Source organism: Micromys minutus, assembly GCF_963924665.1.
Source record: "Micromys minutus genome assembly, chromosome: 11".
Taxonomy (NCBI): Eukaryota; Metazoa; Chordata; class Mammalia; order Rodentia; family Muridae; genus Micromys; species Micromys minutus.
This window is the reverse complement of record NC_137980.1, coordinates 41,966,107-41,985,869: the sequence shown is the minus strand read 5'-3', so window position 1 is coordinate 41,985,869 and position 19,763 is coordinate 41,966,107. Positions and strand designations below refer to the sequence as shown.

Sequence of the window (19,763 nt, the reverse complement as noted above, 5' to 3'; positions counted from 1 at the left end):
CAGAAGCAGGTGCCCATCTGTGAGTTCGAGAACAGTGTGGTCTACAGAGAAAGTTCCAGGACAGCCAGGGATATACAGAGAAACTCTGACTCAATGAAACAAAACAACAAGAAAGCCAAGCTGGGTTTGTTTCAGAGAGCTCACTGGCTGTAGCCCTGTGTTAGAGCATTTATCTTGCATAGGTAGGTAAGGCTCTGGTTTCAACTCCCAGCACCCCTCACCTCCCCTGGGAACAGGAAAACAAACACCTGTTCCAGGCTCCCTGCACTAGATGATCCCTTTATGGTTTTTAGCAGACACAATAAGAAGCTAGGCTGAGGTGAAGCACACCTTTAATCCCAGAACTTGGGAGACAGAGGCAAGCAGATCTCTGTGAGTTCAAGGTCAGCATGGTCTACAATGTGAGCTCCAGGACAGCCAGGGTTATGCAGGAAAATCTGTTTTTTGAGTGTTTTTCTTTTTCCTTTTTGAAACACATTCTGACTATATACTTTACTCCCAGTGATTGGGATTCAAGAAAAAAATAGTTACCCATTTTAACAAGAGTCAACTAATAACACCAGATTTCAGAATATATCTCAAAGAAGACTGCTTTTGGTTTTGCTTTTATTTTCTGCTTTATCACATTTGAACTCTGGTCAGCAGACTTTGCAGCAAGCATCTCTATCTCCTGGGACATCTGGCTAGCCAGATTTTTGTGCTTCTGTAATGGGTTTGAAGGGTGAACCCCAACAGCAGTACTAAGAGTCTCTGTGAAGTCCTTACACTTAAAAAACAACTGTGAACTACCTTAGACCATCGGGTGCTTTTATGCAAACAAAATAGGGAGCAGCACCCAGTCTGTCCCTTGAATTCATCCACAGGAAAAAGTGTACCAAGTAATGAATTGCAATGTTTTTAGGTGACATGGGGTCAGCAGCTCCTCCTGCTGACCATGGCTAAACTGAAACCTGTCAAGCAGATCGAGGTGGCCTTAAACTTCTGCCTCCCACGTGCCAGGATTATACAAGTGCATGTACCCCCGAGACTGGGTTTAAATATTACGTTTTCAAACATGGTGCATCTTGGGGTTGGAGACAGGAAGAGCTCAAGGAGAGAGCACACCTAGTTCATGGGGCCCTGGTTCCACACTCATTGCCACAAGAAAAAAAATTTGTAAAGGCATTTTTCTGACACTTTCCCGAAACCATCTTAGTAAACACAGCAAACACAGCAATGCTGGCGTGGTGGGAACTCCCAGGAGGGCCACTGCTGTGTAGTGCACCCCTTGACAGCCAAATGTGGCAGACCACCTTCCTACACTGTTCAAACAGAAGATATCAAACCCCACGCCCTTAAGGGCAGTCTCACCCACAGAGAGCTAGCTGGCTCACTGTCACTAAACTGGGCTGCCTCTCTGTCCTCAGTTTTCACAAAGACCCGAGGGAAGAGCAGGCAGTCCTCCTAAAGCAATGGGGTCTGTCCACACATCTTTTCAGAATCTTAATCCCCCACCCACACCTCACTCCCTGCTGTCTCCAGGCTAAACTCTTCAGGACAGACTCTCAAGTCTGCACCTACAGGAAGGTCCCCAAGCACGTGTCTGTGCGCCGTGAAGGAACCCGGAGGTCATCAAAGGAAACAAATGGCCACTGTCATTCCGCTCTTGGCAGCGGCGGCGGCAGGCCTCTTACCCCTGGCTGCTTCATTTTCTGAATGGCAAACTTGAGCAGGTAGGACAGTTGTTCGGTGGTCAGCATGGTCATGGCTTTGCTCTGTGTCTCGATGCATTCTGCCACTGTAATCTTCTACAAGTCAAAAATCACACACACACAGGTCCGTTAGGGAAGAACACACCGCGGCCTCTGCCCTTCAGTCTCCTCCGTCTCTGCGCTCACAGGCAACAGCAGTTCCCACCTACACGGGGACAGCTACTGCTCTCAAACGGACTCCAAACTACAAGACCAGCGTGTACTGGATCTGCGGGCAAAGATTTAAGTCGTCAATCCACATACACTGTGTCGGGAAGTTGCTCAGGCTGGTGCAGACATCACGATCTGAGCTGGGACCTGGGAAAGTGCAGGACAGCAACCCCTGGCTCTAAAGAACTGCCTGTGAGCCAGGTGGTGGTGGCGCACACCTTTTATCGCAGAGCTTGGGAGGCAGAGGCAGGAGGATCTCTGTTGAGTTTGAGGCCAGCCTGGTGTCTACAAGGTGAGTTTCATTCAGGATAGCCAGGGCTACAAAAAAAAAAAAAAAAAAAAAAAACTGTGTCTCAAAAACCAAACAACAAAAATTGAGAAAGAAAGGTCAGGAAGAGTGGATGGAGGGGGCCTGCCACAGAATGTGAGCTCAGCGACCTTCACCCACAACTTCCTGGGCCCTGGGCAATACGGCCAGGAGACTAACACAGCAGTTCTCAAAGGGGATCAGCCAATGAGAAACACAACTCCATGTGCCACTCCCAAGGACGTCCTGCAAGAGATGCTTTACCACTGCAATCATTACAAAAGGACCTCTTGGGCTGGAGAGATGGCTCAGAGGTTAAGAGCACTGACTGCTCTTCCAGAGGTCCTGAGTTCAAAGCCCAGCAACCACATGGTGGCTCACAACCATCTGTGATGGGATCCGATGCCCTCTTCCGGTGTGTCTGAAGACAGCTACAGTGTACTTATATATAATAAATAAATCTTTATAAATAAATAAATAAATAAATAAATAAATAAATAAATCTATCTCTTCCTTTTTTCTCTCCTTGTTTCAAAACCACCTTGCTCTGTAGACCAGGCTGGCCTGGAACTCACAGACAACCACTTACCTCTGCCTCCCTAGTGTCAGGAGTATGGGTGTTCACCAGCATAGCCAGCTTTCCTTTCTCCTTCCTCTCCCTTTTCCATCCCTTACCTTTTCTTCGTCTTTCCCTTCCTTCCTCTCTTCTCTTTGGAGAGACTCTCATTACGGAGCCCAGGCTGGCCTCAAACTCCTAATGCTCCTGCCTCAGCCTCTGCAGTGAGTTTACAAATGTGTACCACCACACCAGGCTCACAGCCTTCACTTCACAGGAGGCATGCTTATCACAGCGAAGATGCAGATAACCGACTGGAGATATCGGGGACTCTGAGGTTTATGTGGCAACGACCCCCCCCCCAAAAAAAAAGCAAATCTAAAGTGTCAAGGACTCTTCTGGCCAGGCTGTGAAGGAGAGATGCGAGATTTTTCTCCATTAATTTGGAATCAGTTTCCATCTGTCACGTCTCCGGGCCTTCCAACAAACTCCCACTGTGGTTGGTTGTCAAGAGAAAGGCCACACAGAGTCACTCAAAATCTGACATGAGTGCCAAGCACACTGACAGACTCCGTTTCATCTTCTCGGCTGTCTTTACAATTCACCCCAAAGGGGGGTGGGAGGGGACTGAGGGCTCCCGAATCTAAGCACACAGCAAGTACACCTGCTTGTTTGAATGTGGTGTCTCTCTTCGTGCTATCGATCCAGAGTCACCTGCCCACCTATCACTCCCACTCCTATCCACTCTTCCCTCTCTCTGGCCAGGACTGGTTAACAAAACAAAACAAAAGGTCCCGATAAAGTCTTTTTAACAAGGAATTTGGTGCGCAACAAGAACCAAGGAGCCCAAAGGCCAATTAGCTGAAGGATACTGGGAAAAATTTCTGGATACAAGAGAAGCTAGGAGATGTGCCGTTTTCTTAGGGGAAACTGTCTATCCACACAGGATACCTGAGCCTCCTCCAGCAGCAGCCGTGAGGACAGCGAGGAGCCAGGATTGTAATGGCAAGACAGCAAGCTTGGCTCCAAACCAATTGGCTGGCCCTAGCCCCGTGGGCTGCTTCCCACACAGAATGGGCACAAACTCTGGGGTCTCAGACACCTCCCACTACAAGCGTCACTTGCAGAGAAGGTAACCTATCTGTTTGGTGACTCAGGTGACGGGAAAGGCAGAAGAAATCTGGAGAACCCACAAAAGTATGGGGGAGCAAACCCAGCTCTGAGCAGAGCGGGGAGCTATCAGTGCAGAGTGTGCAAGTCTGTCTGTAGTAACCCCAGGGGAGCTTTTGCCTTCGACATCATCATCATTTGTCTTAAAGTCTAATTTCCTCTTGAGAATTTCTTTTCTCTCCTTTCCCCACCCAAGAGCGGCATCACGGGTTCTGTCCTATATCGAGCTCCCCCGCACGCATGCATCTGGGCGGTGCTTCCCTCTCATACAGGAAGCTGCCTCATGATCTAATCCGCTGGAATCCCAGAGAAGTTCTACGTGAAGTGATGTGTGTGAGCGACCCTCTTGTTTTCAGCAGAGAGCATCACAGTGGGAGACACGCAGACCCGGGTGGGTCTCAAGCCGTCGGCTTAATGATGGTTGAGCTGCTACTGAGTCTCAGGGTGGTCTGCCTTCAGCCTGGCTCGCACAGCGGCAGCCCCGAACCTGTGGCTTCCTCGGCCCAGATGTCCTCCCCTTCGGATCCTCCTTATACCTCAGTGTGTCCTTCCCAGGCCTGGACTCTTTAAAGACATCGCACCTCAACTTCCTCTTCCTGTCTTCCGGCCCATTTTCTCTACTTTTCTTCCACCTTCTACTACTTTCAAGGTTTGTCCTCTATTGCCCAAAATAACAATAAATAACAAGCAGGGTTATCCACTCTGTCAAACATGTTGTTGAATCCCCGACACCTAACGGGCACGGGAGAAATGCTGGTCGCAGGAAAGAAAACGTGAGCTGGTCACCACGAGGAACACACACACTAGAGCGGTCGTCCCAGCAGGTACTGGTGAGAAGTCAAGGCCGAAGAAGGGGAAGAAACACAGCGTGGGATCCTTTCAAAAGGCGTCAACCATTACAGATCTACAAGGTCCCTTCCAAGGCACTCACGGCAGAAGCAGCAGACGCACAGCAGCAGGTCTCAAAGCGCTCCCAAGGCTCGGGGACAGGCAAGGCGACATGTCTTTCCAAGAGCTGCCCCACTGCAGCCAGCGCAGAGGCGGGTCCCCAGAGCGGGGCGGCCAGGGTAGAGCAGGCAGGAGGCAAGACATTTCTCTTTCCCTCTATTTGGATTATTTTGAAATTTTTAAAAAATAAAAAGGAAGAAAAGAGAAAGGAGAGGAATTGAGGCAGGTAATGAATTCATTCATCGGGAACTAACCTCACATTCAGGACAAAACCAGTCCCCCTCTGGTTCCGATGTCAGTCTCAGACACTTAGCGTGATAAACCCGGGGACAGAGCTCACAGCAAAGGACTTGTCCTTCCCGGTGACAAACCCAGCAATAGAAGTCATTCCGTCCGTCCTGCGGTACAACATCAACAGGGTCTGTGGTGAGTGGCTGCTTCATATAGTAAAACGGACCATGCCTTAGTTCTGACTGAAATGTAGGCAAGAGAGACAGGTGGGGTTTCAAAACACAGGTGGTTTCTTAGCAGTACATCAAGAACAACACACCGACAACATCACACACCTCACAACCCCACTACACAGCCAGGCCCTCTCCACCTCCCAACTAAAAACAGCAGTGGCTGGTCCCCAGCTAGAAAGCCACCTGCCTGTATGTTAAAAGGCCAGGCACTGAAATCCTGCTGGCACCTGAGAGTTAGTGACTAGGTGGCCCGAGAGCACAGCTAGCCCCCCCAACCCCCATTAAGCAGCTATGTGACCTGGGCCATGTCTCTACCTCCCTGCCTCAATTTTCTCATCTGTAAAATGGGGTTGAGAGTCCCAACATGCCGGGGTTAAAAGGCAGCACAGCCACTCCTCAACAAAACTGAAGGGCCCAAGCTGATGCAGGCTTGGCACTCCACCCTAGCAAGCTTCAAATAGCAAGTATTTGGAGGGTAAAAACAATTAGATTTGGCTAGCACAAACTTCTCCGTTCACTTAAGTCTGTCTCCAAGGTGGAAAATATCTTCAAAAGGCCCCCCAAAGCCCCGATCCTTGAGCAGGAAGCCTGGCCACTTCATCAGAACCGACAGGGAAGGAGAGAGGAACGGGCCAGCCAATTTGTGGGAACCAGACATCTTCCTGGGGAACGGCATTGGGAAACCTGTCTCTAGACATTCAACAGCATGGCAGAGCCAAACACAAAAAAAGCCTGCAAGATCCACCCCGAGTTGTCCAGTGGTGGCTGTCAAATGGCCTAGGAACAGCTCGGTGACCTTCAGAAGCCACCAGGAAACAAGATGCCTTCCACCAAACCCATGGACACTGTGTAGATATCACATTTACACAACACAAGCGCGCTGTCAGTAAAATACTGTTTCCTCCAACAAGACCTCATACTGGCCACACACAGCACAGACTCCGGTCATTTGGAGGAGCAAAGAAGGCTGGGTCCGTAATCCCAGTGCCTTGGAACTGAGGCGGAGGGACTGTGAGTTAGGAGGCCAGCCTAAGAGAATGACAAGATGCGTCAGCCGGTAAAGGCCAGCCTAAGCAACCAGTTCGATTCCTGGAACCCATGGAAAGGAAGGAGAAGCCCATCATTCATATATACATGCATGTATACATGCATACACACACGTTCATATGCACACACAACACCCACACACTCTCACGTGAACACTCTTCCCCCACTTACATATACACACTCACTCTCTCTGCTACCAAACTCATATACATACTTTGTTTTTAATTTTAAAGTGTGTGTGTGTGTGTGTGTGTGTGTGTGTGTGTGTGTGTGTGATGAACAGGGTTTCCTAGTCCACTCTCTAAGTGACTACTACACTTCTTACACAGACATACAACATTTTAAAAACTGACCACATATGAAAGCGGCCGTAACATTTTGTTGACTGAAAATCGGACTTCTCATTAGGGCCAGCCTTCTGCGTCCCTGTCTACTGCTGCTCTTTGCACTCAGGACCCGGGATTGAGGCCAGGACGTCACAAACTCTAACCAGGGAGCCACACCCATGTGTGTATTAGACCAGCTAGAGCCTGCAGGATGAGAACTGTCTCAGAGGTACAGGCAGCCCGGGTTCTTCCCTGGATCTCAGGATGAGGAGTCAGAGCTCTGGTTCCCCCAAACTCCTTCAGGAAGTCTTGGGAGCTTTTCTTTGGAATCGGTCTTTTTAAATCTCCCTAAGTAAATAGCTCCATCTTCCTGAATCACCAGTAGGGGCTTGGGTGGGTCTGCTCTGTTTCCAAGAAGGCATCACTGGGAGAGTCTCTAAGTGGTTTTCAACGTACTGTGCTGCACAGGTTCAGGGGAGCCTTATAATTTAACAACACTCATCTCACTAACAAAAGAGTCAAGCCAAAACTCGGGAATCAAATAACCCAACCTGACACCACAGCCCAACTGGGGATTTCTGATAAGGCTTTTATTTCTTTGATGGCTCAGAAGTTTCCCCCAGGCTCCATCTCTTGGGGTGCCAAATGGGTATCCTCAGGACCAAAGGGATAACCAGGTGACTCTGATCTCTTCGGGGACCCCTACTCCAGGAACCCCAGTGGCTGCGGAGGACAGCAGCCCTGTCAATCACATACCTCCCTCATGGCTTCCCTCTTCTATACCACAAAAATAAGCTGATACCAAACGGGGAGGTTTTTAAAGGAAAAGCCCACAAATTCAGGTAAAATGGATTCTGATCTCTCTCTCCCACGTGTCTCAAGTATGTAAGCGGCCCTACAGCAAAGCACACAGGCTGCGACAAGGGGATAATTGCAGGTTACAGAGTAAATGTTTTTATTCCCTGGCTTCTGCCCCAGGTCAGCTTAACAAGAAAATGGAAAAGACCTATTCACTCACTCCAGGGATGTTTTCATCCTGCACTGGAGCCGGCAGATGTTTGCAATTCAGGATTTCTGTAAGAATAATACCTGAAGGGCTGGAGAGATGGTTCAGTGGTTAAGGCCTGAACTACTACGCTTTCAGAGACCTGGGTTCAGTTCCCAGTACCCACAGCTCACAGTTTTAATTCCAGTTCCAAGGAATCCCATGCCTTCTATGGGCACTACCTACACACAAATGGGGCATAAACATGCCGCAGGCAGAACTCACCCGGATGAAATGAAAACAAATGAAGCTTTAGGGATAGTAAGTATCAAGGTTGAACAAGCCGCTGAGACAGTTTCCAACAAATGCCTGGCAGCTAACAACCTTCTCTAACTCCAATGCCACCAAATCCGGCCTCCGAGGGCTCCTACATGCAGCGCATATAAACCCACGCAAGCAGACACATATAACGTAATTTTTTTTAAAAAATGAATAAATCTCTTTTTTAAAATCTTGGTATGGTGGCACACACCTCTAATCCTAGCACATGAGACAGAGGTTGGAGGATCTCTGTGAACATAATAAGTTCCAAGCCAGCCAGGGCTACATGGTGAGAGTCTATCTCAAAATGAATTAACTATTTGTGATCCCCTTGGTAGAGTGAATGAAAATTGTCCTTTTCTGCAAATGTCATATGCTAGAAATAACCAAGGGGCAAGACTCTCTCGCCTTTGCCTAGCGAGGCTAATCTACCTGTCAATCAACCTTAGACAGTGCTGATCCAAAGCCTTGTTGAAGACCTAACAGAAGCTCTAAGAGAAAGCCAGTAACCCGCTCAGTGAGTGTTCCAGATGCTGGGAGCGAGGTCATGTGACCTGGCAGAGCTGGGCACCTTCTGCAATGGCTGCTCACAACAGGCCCCCAGAGGCAAGCTCAGGCCCCGTGTCTATCCCATACCCTAACTGTTCTCTGAAGCAATGGCATCACACCCTCTGTCAAACCCTGAGCAACAGCAACTCAGGAGAACACTGACATTTATCTGAGGCCATCGGTAAGACGGAAGTGACAGACACGGGAGGGAGGGGCCCGGCGGGGGGGGGGGGGGTGACAGGTTACAAGCAACCATAGTGAGCAGGGCGCTGTCCTGTTGCTGAAGTGGGTAAGTTTGGAGACTGGTCCTGATGTTTGATTGCTTTTGCTCTTTGTCTGTATAAGGCCTTGCTAGGTAGATAGCCCAGGCTAGCCACTGACTCACTGTGAAGCCTAGGTTGGCCTTTAATTTATACAGCTTTGAACTCATCAACTCAGGTCTCAGCTTCCCAAGTACTGTCTGGAATGGCAGGTGCAGACGACAGTCACAACTTGGCTCAGAAACATGTAGTTACGAAAGGGAAGAAAGAAAATGTTCATTCCCATCCACTAACAGAAAGACAGCTAATTCCCAGACACTCATGGACTTGCACTTAAGAGCCCATGTCAGATCATCCTTAGGAAAGTCCTCTACCTCCTCTGAGACAGTCTCTCACTGGCCTGAAACTCACTCAGTCGGCTAGCCTGGCTGACCTTGAGACAGTCTCTCACTGCAGAGCACTTTACAGACTGAGCCACACTCACAGCCCCTGTTTGAGTCTTCATTCCTACTAGCTAGGATGGTTCCCATGTGGCAGGGGCCAGATGTCACCAGCAAGACAAGCAAGACTAACCCCACTTGCCCTGAGACCCTGAGGAGGGTTCCTTTACCAGAGACAGTTAGAACCCCTCCCCAAACAACTATATCTGTGCTGTCTAACACGCAGCCATGGGCAGCCATTCAACTTTAAATTAGAAGAAATGAAAAACCCAGTTCCCAGTAAGTCTCACCCAAGAAAGCCATACATGGCTGTGACTACAGTGCCAGACAGTGTGGATCTTTAGTGCTTTTTCAGATCCTGGGGGGTTTTATTGTATGCAGCGACTGAGATTGCTAGAGCCAAAGTCCAAGGCCACCCAGGTTTACACACGAGTCTCTGACTCAAAAAAAAAAAAAAGGTACAGCCAGGCTTCCTTCCCAAATTCTGTCACCGCTGTTGGCATCATCTGGCAATGAATGGTGCTCCATTAATGCCCCAGACAGCCCCGTGGACTGGGCAGTACCATGATACTCATCTTGTGAATGAAAAAGCTAATGGCACACAAAAGGTTAATGTGCCCAAAGTCACAGAACCAAGATGGATCTGGTCGATGGCTATATAATTTCGAGAGTGAAAACAGACCTGTGTTCAGAAACATATACGTGAGGTGTTAGGCATTTAACCATTGCGAGACCTCTGCCCACAAAACCAGCAACCTTGCTTCAATCAATCCTCGCTCCCTAGAGCCCAGTCTGGCACTTGACTAAAACACAGAATGGAGGAAGGCACTGTCACCGAAGACGAGAACTCACAAGCGTCCGAACCAATCCATTCACCGGCCTCTAGTCAGCTCACATCCAAAGACAACCTAGCCTGCATCCGAGAATGTAAAGCCAGAATAGTCTTTAAAAATAAATCCTTTCTGACAGCATCGGCTGCCAGGTGGGCGGGTCTGTGCGCAGAGAGAAGGAACAAGTGGCTCATGACCAAAGCTGGACTCAGACAGTGTCTCTCCCCGCTGACCTTCATTTTACAGATGAGAAAACAGTCTCAGCCACATAATCCCCCCAACCCCCTCAGGCAGCTGTCTTAGCCCAGGGAGGGGGAGGAAAACCCTGAGACCACCAAAAACTAACCCAAGGACCCCCATCCCTGGTATCTGCACATAGCTCTGTCCCCTGTCCTCAAAACAGATCTGAAACCCCTTCTGAACTGCCCTTTATGTAAACGGCACCCAGTGCCAGACAGCCTTCTACAGCAATGCCAAGGACCCAAGCTACACCACCGCTGCCTGGCCTCCATCCCACAGGTACAGAGGCCGCTCACAGCGGCTTGTTTACCTGCTCTTTATTGCCAGTGTTGAGTAAGCCGGGTTTCTTTTTCTTTTTAATGGGGCTCGTGGATGAGTCTTGGGGCGAATGCCCATTGGAGGAATGTGGAGGGCTGGGGAACTTTCGTTTCTGGACCGTTCTCTCTGCAGAGCCAGGATCTGAAAGAGACATAGAGGAGTGTCTTTGCAAAGCTCTCAAGGAGGCCTGGGTCATTTGGGGAGGGTGTGCAGGTGACACTGTCACTGTGGCTCCGTTCCCAAACTCTGAGTGACTGACAGGTTTGTACTTCCCTTCCTGGAATCTACCTCTCTCTTCCTTCAGAACCGCGAACTTTCTTCGGCCTATATAACATCTCTGTAGTCTCTTATCTTAGTGCCTAGTGCAGGGGAAAAAAGAGGAACCTCAAACCACCTAGATTATTGCCTTCTCTTAAAAGACGAGAATAAAAACAACAATGAAAAAGCAGACCAAGGCCCACAGGCCCCGGGGCACCTGCCACACCGGTATAGCAAACACCCATCTTTACATGGGAGGGCACCTCCTGTTTCAAAACAAAATAACCCTTGCCACGGCCTTGGCCGTGACCGTGACCACAGCTTGAATGTGAGAAATCCCCCCACGGGCTCATATATTTCAACACGCAGCCACCAGCTGGTGCCACTGTGGTATTTTGAGGCGATGGAGCCTCTCTGGAGGAAATGGGTCCCTAAGGGTGAACTTCGGCACTTTTTGAGGTAGGCCCTGCTTCCTGTCCACTTTCTACCTCCTGATAGGGAGCCGAGGTTATGCAGAGCCAACTGCACATGCCCACCGCCACAGACAGTGCCACCTACCACACCAGGCCTCCTAAGATGGCAAACGACATCCCCTCAAGATGGAAGCCAAAATAAACCTTACCTTCCTTAGGTTCTTGTCACAGATTTGGTCACAGCAACAAGAGAATAACACATCGAGTTACTAGAAGTAGTCACACAATCGGGGTGGGGGGTAGGGGGTTGGGGGGTGCTGCTCAGACACCCAAAAACACACTTCTCCAAACCCTGCCCAACAGCAAAATCAAGCCACCCCAAAACTTCAAGGAAACTGAGCCTCCAGCCCTCATTCCCATTCAGCTAGCTAAGAGTAGGTTAAACCCCTCCCACAGGATAGTTCCCATGGCCCCACGCACACCCTGACTGAGACCCTCGTCCTAAGGCATCAAAGGACACGCATTGACTCCCACCTTAAAAAGCACCACCCACTGCTGTTAATTTGCCCTGGGCTTTAAACTCTCACTGCCCCCACTACCACATTCATGCCCGATGGTGGGTGGTTAGCTTAGGGACAAGGGCACACTCTCGTGCGCCTCACCCCCTGAGAAACTGAAGCATCAAGAGCCTAGAGTTAATCAGTAGTTGCTCGGTTTCAACTTTACCCTTAACCGCCCGCCATGACTGGACACGGACCTCAGTGGCCAAAACAGAAGCAACTTAATACATGGCAGCCGTACAAAAGGACATTCTATGACCACTAAGACTGCTGAACCGCAAGCTTCAGGGGTGGCCCCCTGGTCAAGAGCCCTGGCTGCTCTTCTTTGGGTTCAATTCCCAGCAACCACACGGTGGCTACAACCGTCCGTCACACCAGTTCCAGGTGATCCAGTACCTTCTTCTGGCCTCTGCAGGCACCGCGCGCACACACGGTGCACCTACACACATGCAGGCAAAACCCCGGTACACATTTTAGAATCGAGAGGAATGCTCAACACAGCCAGGAGGCAGAGGCAGACAGACAGATCTCCATGACTTTGAGGACAGCTTAGTTGACATCGTGAATTCTGGGCCAGTGAAACCCTGTCTCAAATGAAGAACACTGCAGTTAGTGAAAAGGTTAAATCTGTGCAAGCGGAAGGATCCCAGTCCAGACATCAGGTAAAGTTAGCCATGATTGCCTGAATCCGTAAACCCTGCGCTCCTTCAGATGTGAGGCAGACAGCAGACTCCCTCCGTGAGCTTATGGGCCAGTTAAACTGCTGCATACATGGTAAACCAAAGACTCTCAAGAGAGGAGAGGCCTGACACCAAGGCTGTCCTGCCCTCTTACCTCAACACATGCATTATACGTAGACCTCACACACACACACACACACACACACACGCACGCACGCACACGCACACACGCACACGCACACACGCACATACAGGGTCAGACAGCTGTATTCACTGGCACTTGTAATCCCAGCGCTTAGGAGGCTGAAGCAGAAAGGTTGCCCTGAGTTCCGGGCCAGACATGGTAACCAGAGTGCTGCACGCTCCGCCCACCCCTCCCCCACTGAAAGAGTGACACAGTAATACAGAGGGTGCCATTTAAGTGGCAGAGCTCTTGCCCAGCAGCCATAGTGCTCCGGGAAGACATCATCTCTCCGTGGACTGTGTATGACAATCTCCAGCCTGGGTCCAGTTACAAAACAACACATCTAACAGCTCCAGGAGGGAACACGCTCGTCCCCAAAAGGTTGCAATCCTGCATGTAAACACTTAGAATACTCCAGAGGGAACCCCAAAGTCCAGCCAGGTTCCTCTCCTTGGGGGTGGGGGTGCAGGTGGGTGTCTCAGGAGGAGGGATTAAGTATCTACAGTCACAGAGTGCTTGGATGACTTTATCAAAGTAAGGGAAATGAAAGGGATTTAGAAGGCTCAATTGCACATGAAAGGAAGCAGGTGCAGGCAAAAAAAAAAAAAAAAAAAAAAAAAGGCAATGGCAATAATGGGTAGAAGGGTGGGACTCCAGATAGATATCACAGATGGATAAAGTGGGGGCTGGGCTGTGGGCTCCAAAGCCTCGGGAAGAAGCTTGGGGTTTATTCCATGTGCAGCTAATACGTCCCCATTAACCCTGCTCAAGTGTCAGAGCCTAAGTACTTACTGCAGGTGACTTGAGGGAGGGAGTGTGTCACAAAAGAACTGACCAGGCAAAATGTCTGCTGTATTTACAGAATCCCTGCTAGTGGTTAGGTTTAAAGACAATTCCCCAATGGAAAACGAGAAGCAGTTTCTAGGGTGCCTCAAGATTTCTTAGCTGGCTTTGGCCACGCCTCAGTTCTCAAACTCAATTCCATTAAGACCCCTAAGGACTGTGACAATAAGAACCAGCCCATCAGGAAGAGGACAGGGCACTGCTGACCAGAGCAGTGCAGCCTCAGAGGCAAGCTTAGACCTTGGCAGTCTGAATCTTTCCTACTCAGAACCCCCATGGGGGACTATGGTTCTTATGACCAACAGCACCTTAAAATACGCACCCGGGCACACCATGTGTGTGTGTATGTGCGTGCACACACAGGTAAATTGTTGGGCCTCACCCAGAATCCACAGAATCAGCAGCTCTTAAGATTAGCTATTAGCTGTGGGTTAGAAATGCTACAGGGCACTTATATGCTTGAGAGGGTGGGAATGGGGGTCTGAGACGCAAGCACATATGAACCGCCCTAGGTTTGGGCTGCTATGAAACTCCATGATTTGACAGAAGTGACCCTGAGCAAGGCTCTTTGCCTCTCAGGTCCTCCCTCATCTGCCATTTGAGAAAGAGGAAACTGGGAACCACGAGTCCTTGCCTGGCTCCATATAAATACCTCCGGAATCCAGGAAGTACATGGCTACCCACTCTGTACACAGACACAGTTTCCTGGACTGGGGGGGAGGGGGGAGCAACTCTGCCTTCAGTGAGATGTCCTAAAGTGTTGGGCTTGCTGACAGGCTTGAAAACCTGAGTTCCATCCGGAAACCACAGGGTAAATAGAAGGAGACAATCAACTTTTGGGGCTGTTCGCTGGGGCACACGTGTGAGCAGGAGGTCCCGGAAAGAAGCTGTGATGATCAGAGCGTGGCAAGCCCAGACTGTCTTATTGCCTGCCCTTTGCAATCTACTAACACGGCAAACCACTAACTTCCATCAACCCCAAAATAAGGAATGTCATCAGGTAGCCGCTGAAACCTATAGAAAAGGGTCCCCCATCTCTCTGTACCGGTCTCAGTCTCTTTGATGTACCCACCACCTTATTCTAAACTGTTTCGAGTTACAACCTTCTCTGTAATTTGAACAAACAAACAAAGCCATGAAACTGCTCCTTTATCAGAACATGGAATTTGGGGCAACCTAACTGTGTTCCGGAGCCATGCAAGTGTACACACGTGACACGAAATGCGAGATACCTACAATGCAGAAGAATTGTAAAAACCTTCCTTTGAACTTTAAAATATTGGGGGGGGGGGGAATCACCAGAAAAATAATATACTCATAAGCAATCTACGAGGGAGTTTTGTCCCAACCTACTAGGAACAAAAGGGACAATGAATCCTATTAACTGCCTCACAGCTACCCAGGTCTGAGTATTCCAAACCTTGTCCCAGGAAAACAAAAGCCTCAAGCTGGCCATGGTGGCACACACTTTGATCCCAGCACTCAAAAGGTAAAGGCAGGCAGACGCCTCTGTGAGTTCCAGCAAGGCGTCAGAGGTACTTAGAACCTGTCTGTCAAATCGCCTCAATTCCATCTGCTGTTACAAACAGAGCTGACGGGAGTCTAACCACTGTATCTAAGCTAAACATCTAAGTAGCACCCAAAGGCTTTCCACAAAGACTCTCATCAAGAAAACTTAGGCGATTCGGCTGTATTTATCATTCCTCAGAAAACTAAAGGGCAACTCAGCCCTACTACTTAAACGCCTCCGAGTTGCACTGGGAGCCCTGCGGTTTAAACACACCCCCCCCAGCTCCATCAGGAACCCAGCATCCGGTGAGTGTACAATGATGGGAAGAAACCCAGCTGTCGTCATGGCAATGAAATCACCATAAGGACCTCTTCCAGAAAGCTGAGTCAGATTTTTACATCTCGAATGATTTGATTCTGATGAGGGTCCATTGCTAAGCACATCTCATGTACAAATCTGGACTAATGGCAAACAGCCACCACCAGCTGCCTCGCTGAGAAATGGTTCACCTTTCATCTAAGAAGGACTTTTTTTTTTTCTCTTCCACCTTCTCTGGACCAGCAGGATGCCATTTGCTGGCCCTTCACCAACTTCCTGCCTCCGATCCACCCCCTCAAAATGAGTCTGGCTCTGAATGTGTTAACTTGGGTGAGAGAGCAGGGCTGCTTTGTGGAGGAGATGGCATGGTGACTCAGGAACACAGCCTGGAGTGGAGCAGGCAGCAGAAGCTTCCCCTCTTTGTGACATTTCCCTGAAGTTAATAAGAGGCCTCCTGGGTATTAAGAGCTAAGCATGTGATGTAATCCTTCCAGAGCCTGTGTCTTAGGAACCACCAGAAATAACCAGGCTCAGCAGTTCATGTGTCCTTTGACTTAAGGGACAGCTCACTTCAAGATAACCTGGCCACAGCAGGAACCTGTTCAAACTGCTTCAAATGTATTTCCCATCTGCCCAACACTCACAGCTATAACCAAGTGTTGGGGCCAGGATTTGAACCCAGGAAGTAAAGTGGCTCCAAACCAGATATTCCTAAGTACTACTGGACAAGGCCTTTGCACCAGAGGGGTGCAGTATCTATGCCTCTAGCTCTCACCCATTTGTTTTTGTTTTTCAACTGCAGGTGGAGGGATGGGGGCAGGGATCACCCCAAAGCCCCGCAGATGATGATGCTATCCCCTCAAAGGTGGTCTCTAGGAGCGCTGACCCCTACCTTCTCAGACTGCGTCAGATCCTAACTTAAACCGAGCCGCCTGAACCCTACCCTACAACCACACATCCCATCTCCACCTGGGCCGAACAAACCACCCACATTCACATCCACACCCTTAACCTGAGTCAGAGCACCCCCAGCCCTCCAGGGTCTACACTGTGACATACAGGGAACTGGTTTCCCCTGGGGAAAAGGCTATGGCTTAAAAACTGGGTGCTTCGTGTGTTTTTGTGGGTGTCGAATTTCCTTAATGGTACAGATAGCAAGCCCACTGGTGCCCAGGTGCAAGGACTAGTGGGACAGAGGTAAGGACACATCTGGCCCCGTGCCAATAAACAACATTCTGAAAAAAAGGTTTAAAAAACAAAGAAGGAGTCGGGGAGATGGTTTAGTGGTTAGCACCTATTGCTCTTGCAGAGAACCCAGGTTCAATTTATATAACACCCACTCCTACCCGATGTGTCAGCTCTTCAGCCCCCATGCCTTTTTTTTAAAAAAAAAGAAATAAGGCTTTCCCTCCCCTCCTCCTCTCTCCCCAACTACCCAGTCTTAAAGGAGCTAGCCTTCTTCCAAAGAGCATCCTAAATCAATCCCACGGGTTCAAAGTAATGAAAAAATGTCGGCCTCCATCAAGTAGAAAGCAAAATGGGTCCTGTACGTGACTTCAATCACTCCACACACACTGGAGAGATCCTGGGTGCCGCAGAGGCCTCTGGGTCTGGAGCAGCTGGGGCACACCAAGTGTCCGCATAGGCAGAACTCCCAGGAACTACCAGCCTCAACGCCGCCTACTTCAAAAGGGGACCACCCGCGGCCTGCTCTCCCAGAAGTGGCAAAGCTGAGCCCCTGGTTAATCATTTCCAAAGCTATTCCCGAAGACACAGAGCAGGTATCCAAAGAGCCTCCCTCCCCAGGAATCTCTGGCACTCCGCACTGGGTAATTACATCATAAAGACACAAAAGCCCAGAACTTCCTCCTGGCAGAAAGCAGATGCAAAGATGGGGGGCTGGGGTAGAACTGTCCCTCCAGCAAAGGCTGTCGAGGGAAGGTGAACTCCCTGAATGACCCCAGCTCTCACAAGGAACACGGTTTAGGAACTCCACCAGTGCTGCCTTGTTTAGGCCAGCCAGAGCTGGGAGCCAGAGGCAGCCAGCTTTGGCAGGAAGCAGGCCTAGCAGCTTCTCACCCAGAACCAGGAAATGCGTAGAAGAAGCAGAGGTCACACTCAGCTCGGGAGAAAATGGCCCTTCACCTGGAGGCCTCCAGGCCAGCATGTAAGGAGCAGATGGCACAAGGGGTGGGCACTTACCTGCCATAGAGGTAACTTGGCCGCTGAGAGAGCCTGGCTCCCCTGTTCCAAAGGAGGACAGTAGCAAGCTCCCGGCGGCAGACATTCCTGCTTCCGGCTCCTCGGCAGCCTCTCCCAGGGGGAGGAGGAAGCAGAGAGCACGAGCTGAGAGTCACCACTTACCGGGCCAGCTCTGGTCTTACACTCATTAGAAAGCCCAGCAGCACAAGGACACCTTTGCAATAGGCCAGGAAGAGCCTGGCCTCTTGTCCACAGGCCTTGGATCTAATTCATCACCCTCGACTGCAGTGTGGCTGTGCAGGACGTCATCCACGCACGGCGACCAAGAGCCATTTATTATGGTAGACTGGAATAAATACACACACAGTCGCTGTGGCTCTGAGGACATGGTGTCTGTGGGAGAAGGGAGATGCTTTGCATTTTGAATATGTTCTTAATATTTTTTTATTAGGTGTTTCCAACAACTCCCTTTAGTTTTGACGCTCCATCAGCCACGGGGACACATCCCTTCCGGTGCCCTCCATCCTCTCCAGGCACCAAAATCAATAAGTAAAATGCAAACCACCAAAAAGACCAAGCAAGACAGAAATTGCTATCATCCAGGCTGACAAATTGTGTTTAGCCGGTAACCACCAGACTAGTGACTGTGGCCTGAGCCTTCCTCATCTTCAGCGGCAGGAAGGACACCGGGGCTACCCCAGGCTGGAGAAGGCCAGGCCCTTTCCAACAGCAGAAGAGGCAGTCAGTAACTGCACCCCACCCGGGGCCTCCTAGTCCTAAGGCTGCCTCCAGCATAGGTACCTAGCTAGGTCCTTCCTTTGGCGCCCACCCAACACAGCTGCCTCCGAAACCAGTTTTGAGGTTGATACCAAGCATTCACCCCACCAGGGAGCTGGCCCTGGCCTGTGGCTTACAGGCTGGGGGAGGGGGGGTTGCAGCAATGGAGGGCCTATTCAAAGGATCAGAAGAAGGAAAAAGTGCAGCTGGGAACCAGGCCACAAGCACAAGAGGTTTCAGGCTCCAAAAGTCACCCTAATGAGGACGAGGAAGATGCCAGAAAACGGGGGAAGGGACAGGCCTTCCAGGCAACTTGCCATGCTCTTCTGGACAACCTATCTTAGACGCAGAATGTCGCCCAGATTACCCTGGGGAGCGGCATGTTTAAGGTCCCCGGAGCTCTCTGGGTGCAAGAGCGGCCCTGCAGCATAGCTTAGAGCAACACAGGCAGCAGCGGGGGAGAGGCAGTCAGACAATGGAACCCTGTGGTAAGAGCATGCAGAAGATCCTCCAGAAAGGTCAGGAACTGAGCGGAGAAAAAAACAGGATCACAGGAACCCCGAGTCTGCAGCCCACAGCTTGGGGGTCCTGGATCTCTTATTTGCTGCTGTATGTGCCAAGCTGCCTTAGCTCCAAAGCTTCAGGGGTTTTCCTCTTCCCAGCTCCCCCCCACTCCTCTTTCCGTAGGGCACAGGAGACATGGGGATCCAAACTCAGGTCTCCTGCTTCTGGGACACTTTACCCGCCTTCCCAGCTTTTCATGGTAGGAGCTCCAGGGACTATGGGACTACCCCCATGGCAAGGATAGCCACACTTGCATCCACAGCATGGAATACAAGGTGTCACTAAGGGCAAGGCCCACCACCAATTAGGTGCCATTTCAAGGAGCTCAGGTGTCCAGAATGGTCTAAGGCAGTTCCTGGGGTAGACTTCAGAGTCTAGAGGCAGGTTTGGTTGTCACAAAGGGTCAAGGACATTCAGGAAAGGGAGAGAGATGCAGCCTCCTTCAAGGCACCATTCTCAGTGGCTAGTGGATTCGCGGTAAGGCACCTGCTGGACATTTGGACACCAGGAAGGGAGGTCCTATTCGCTCAAGAGTGCAGCCAGAGACACATGGTTCTAACAACAACCGCTGAACACACTATCTGAGAGCTCCTCCTGCCAGAAGGCAGACTCCGAGCATGCCCATTTTATGGATCAGTAAATGGGGCCTAGAGGACAAACTGACTAGTAAATCCAGATGCTTCAGAGACAGAAGGAGAAAAGATTTCTTTTTTAAAGGTAGGCAGGAAAATGACCAGGAGTTGCGGATATAGACTGGAGAGAGGGCAGGACCAAGGAGTAATTCCTCTCTTT

General features: G+C 50.1%; 1 protein-coding gene across 12 annotated transcripts in view; it reads right to left on the bottom strand.

Annotated features, from left to right (window-relative positions):
• ZMYND8 (zinc finger MYND-type containing 8) overlaps positions 1 to 19,763 on the bottom strand; it is a 93,374-nt gene that overhangs the window by 50,138 nt on the left and 23,473 nt on the right. For 6 of the 12 annotated variants that reach the window (XM_080925651.1, XM_080925659.1, XM_080925660.1 and 3 more), the window contains 3 exons: positions 10,655 to 10,803; positions 5,137 to 5,355; positions 1,674 to 1,787 (listed from right to left, as the gene is read on the bottom strand). In XM_080925651.1, coding sequence (XP_080781777.1) covers positions 1,674 to 1,787; positions 5,137 to 5,355; positions 10,655 to 10,803 — 482 coding nt within the window. Of the gene's footprint in view, positions 1 to 1,673; positions 1,788 to 5,136; positions 5,356 to 10,654; positions 10,804 to 17,630; positions 17,737 to 19,763 lie in introns of those variants that run through there. The other 6 variants (XM_080925658.1, XM_080925661.1, XM_080925652.1 and 3 more) reach the window with 2 other exon arrangements.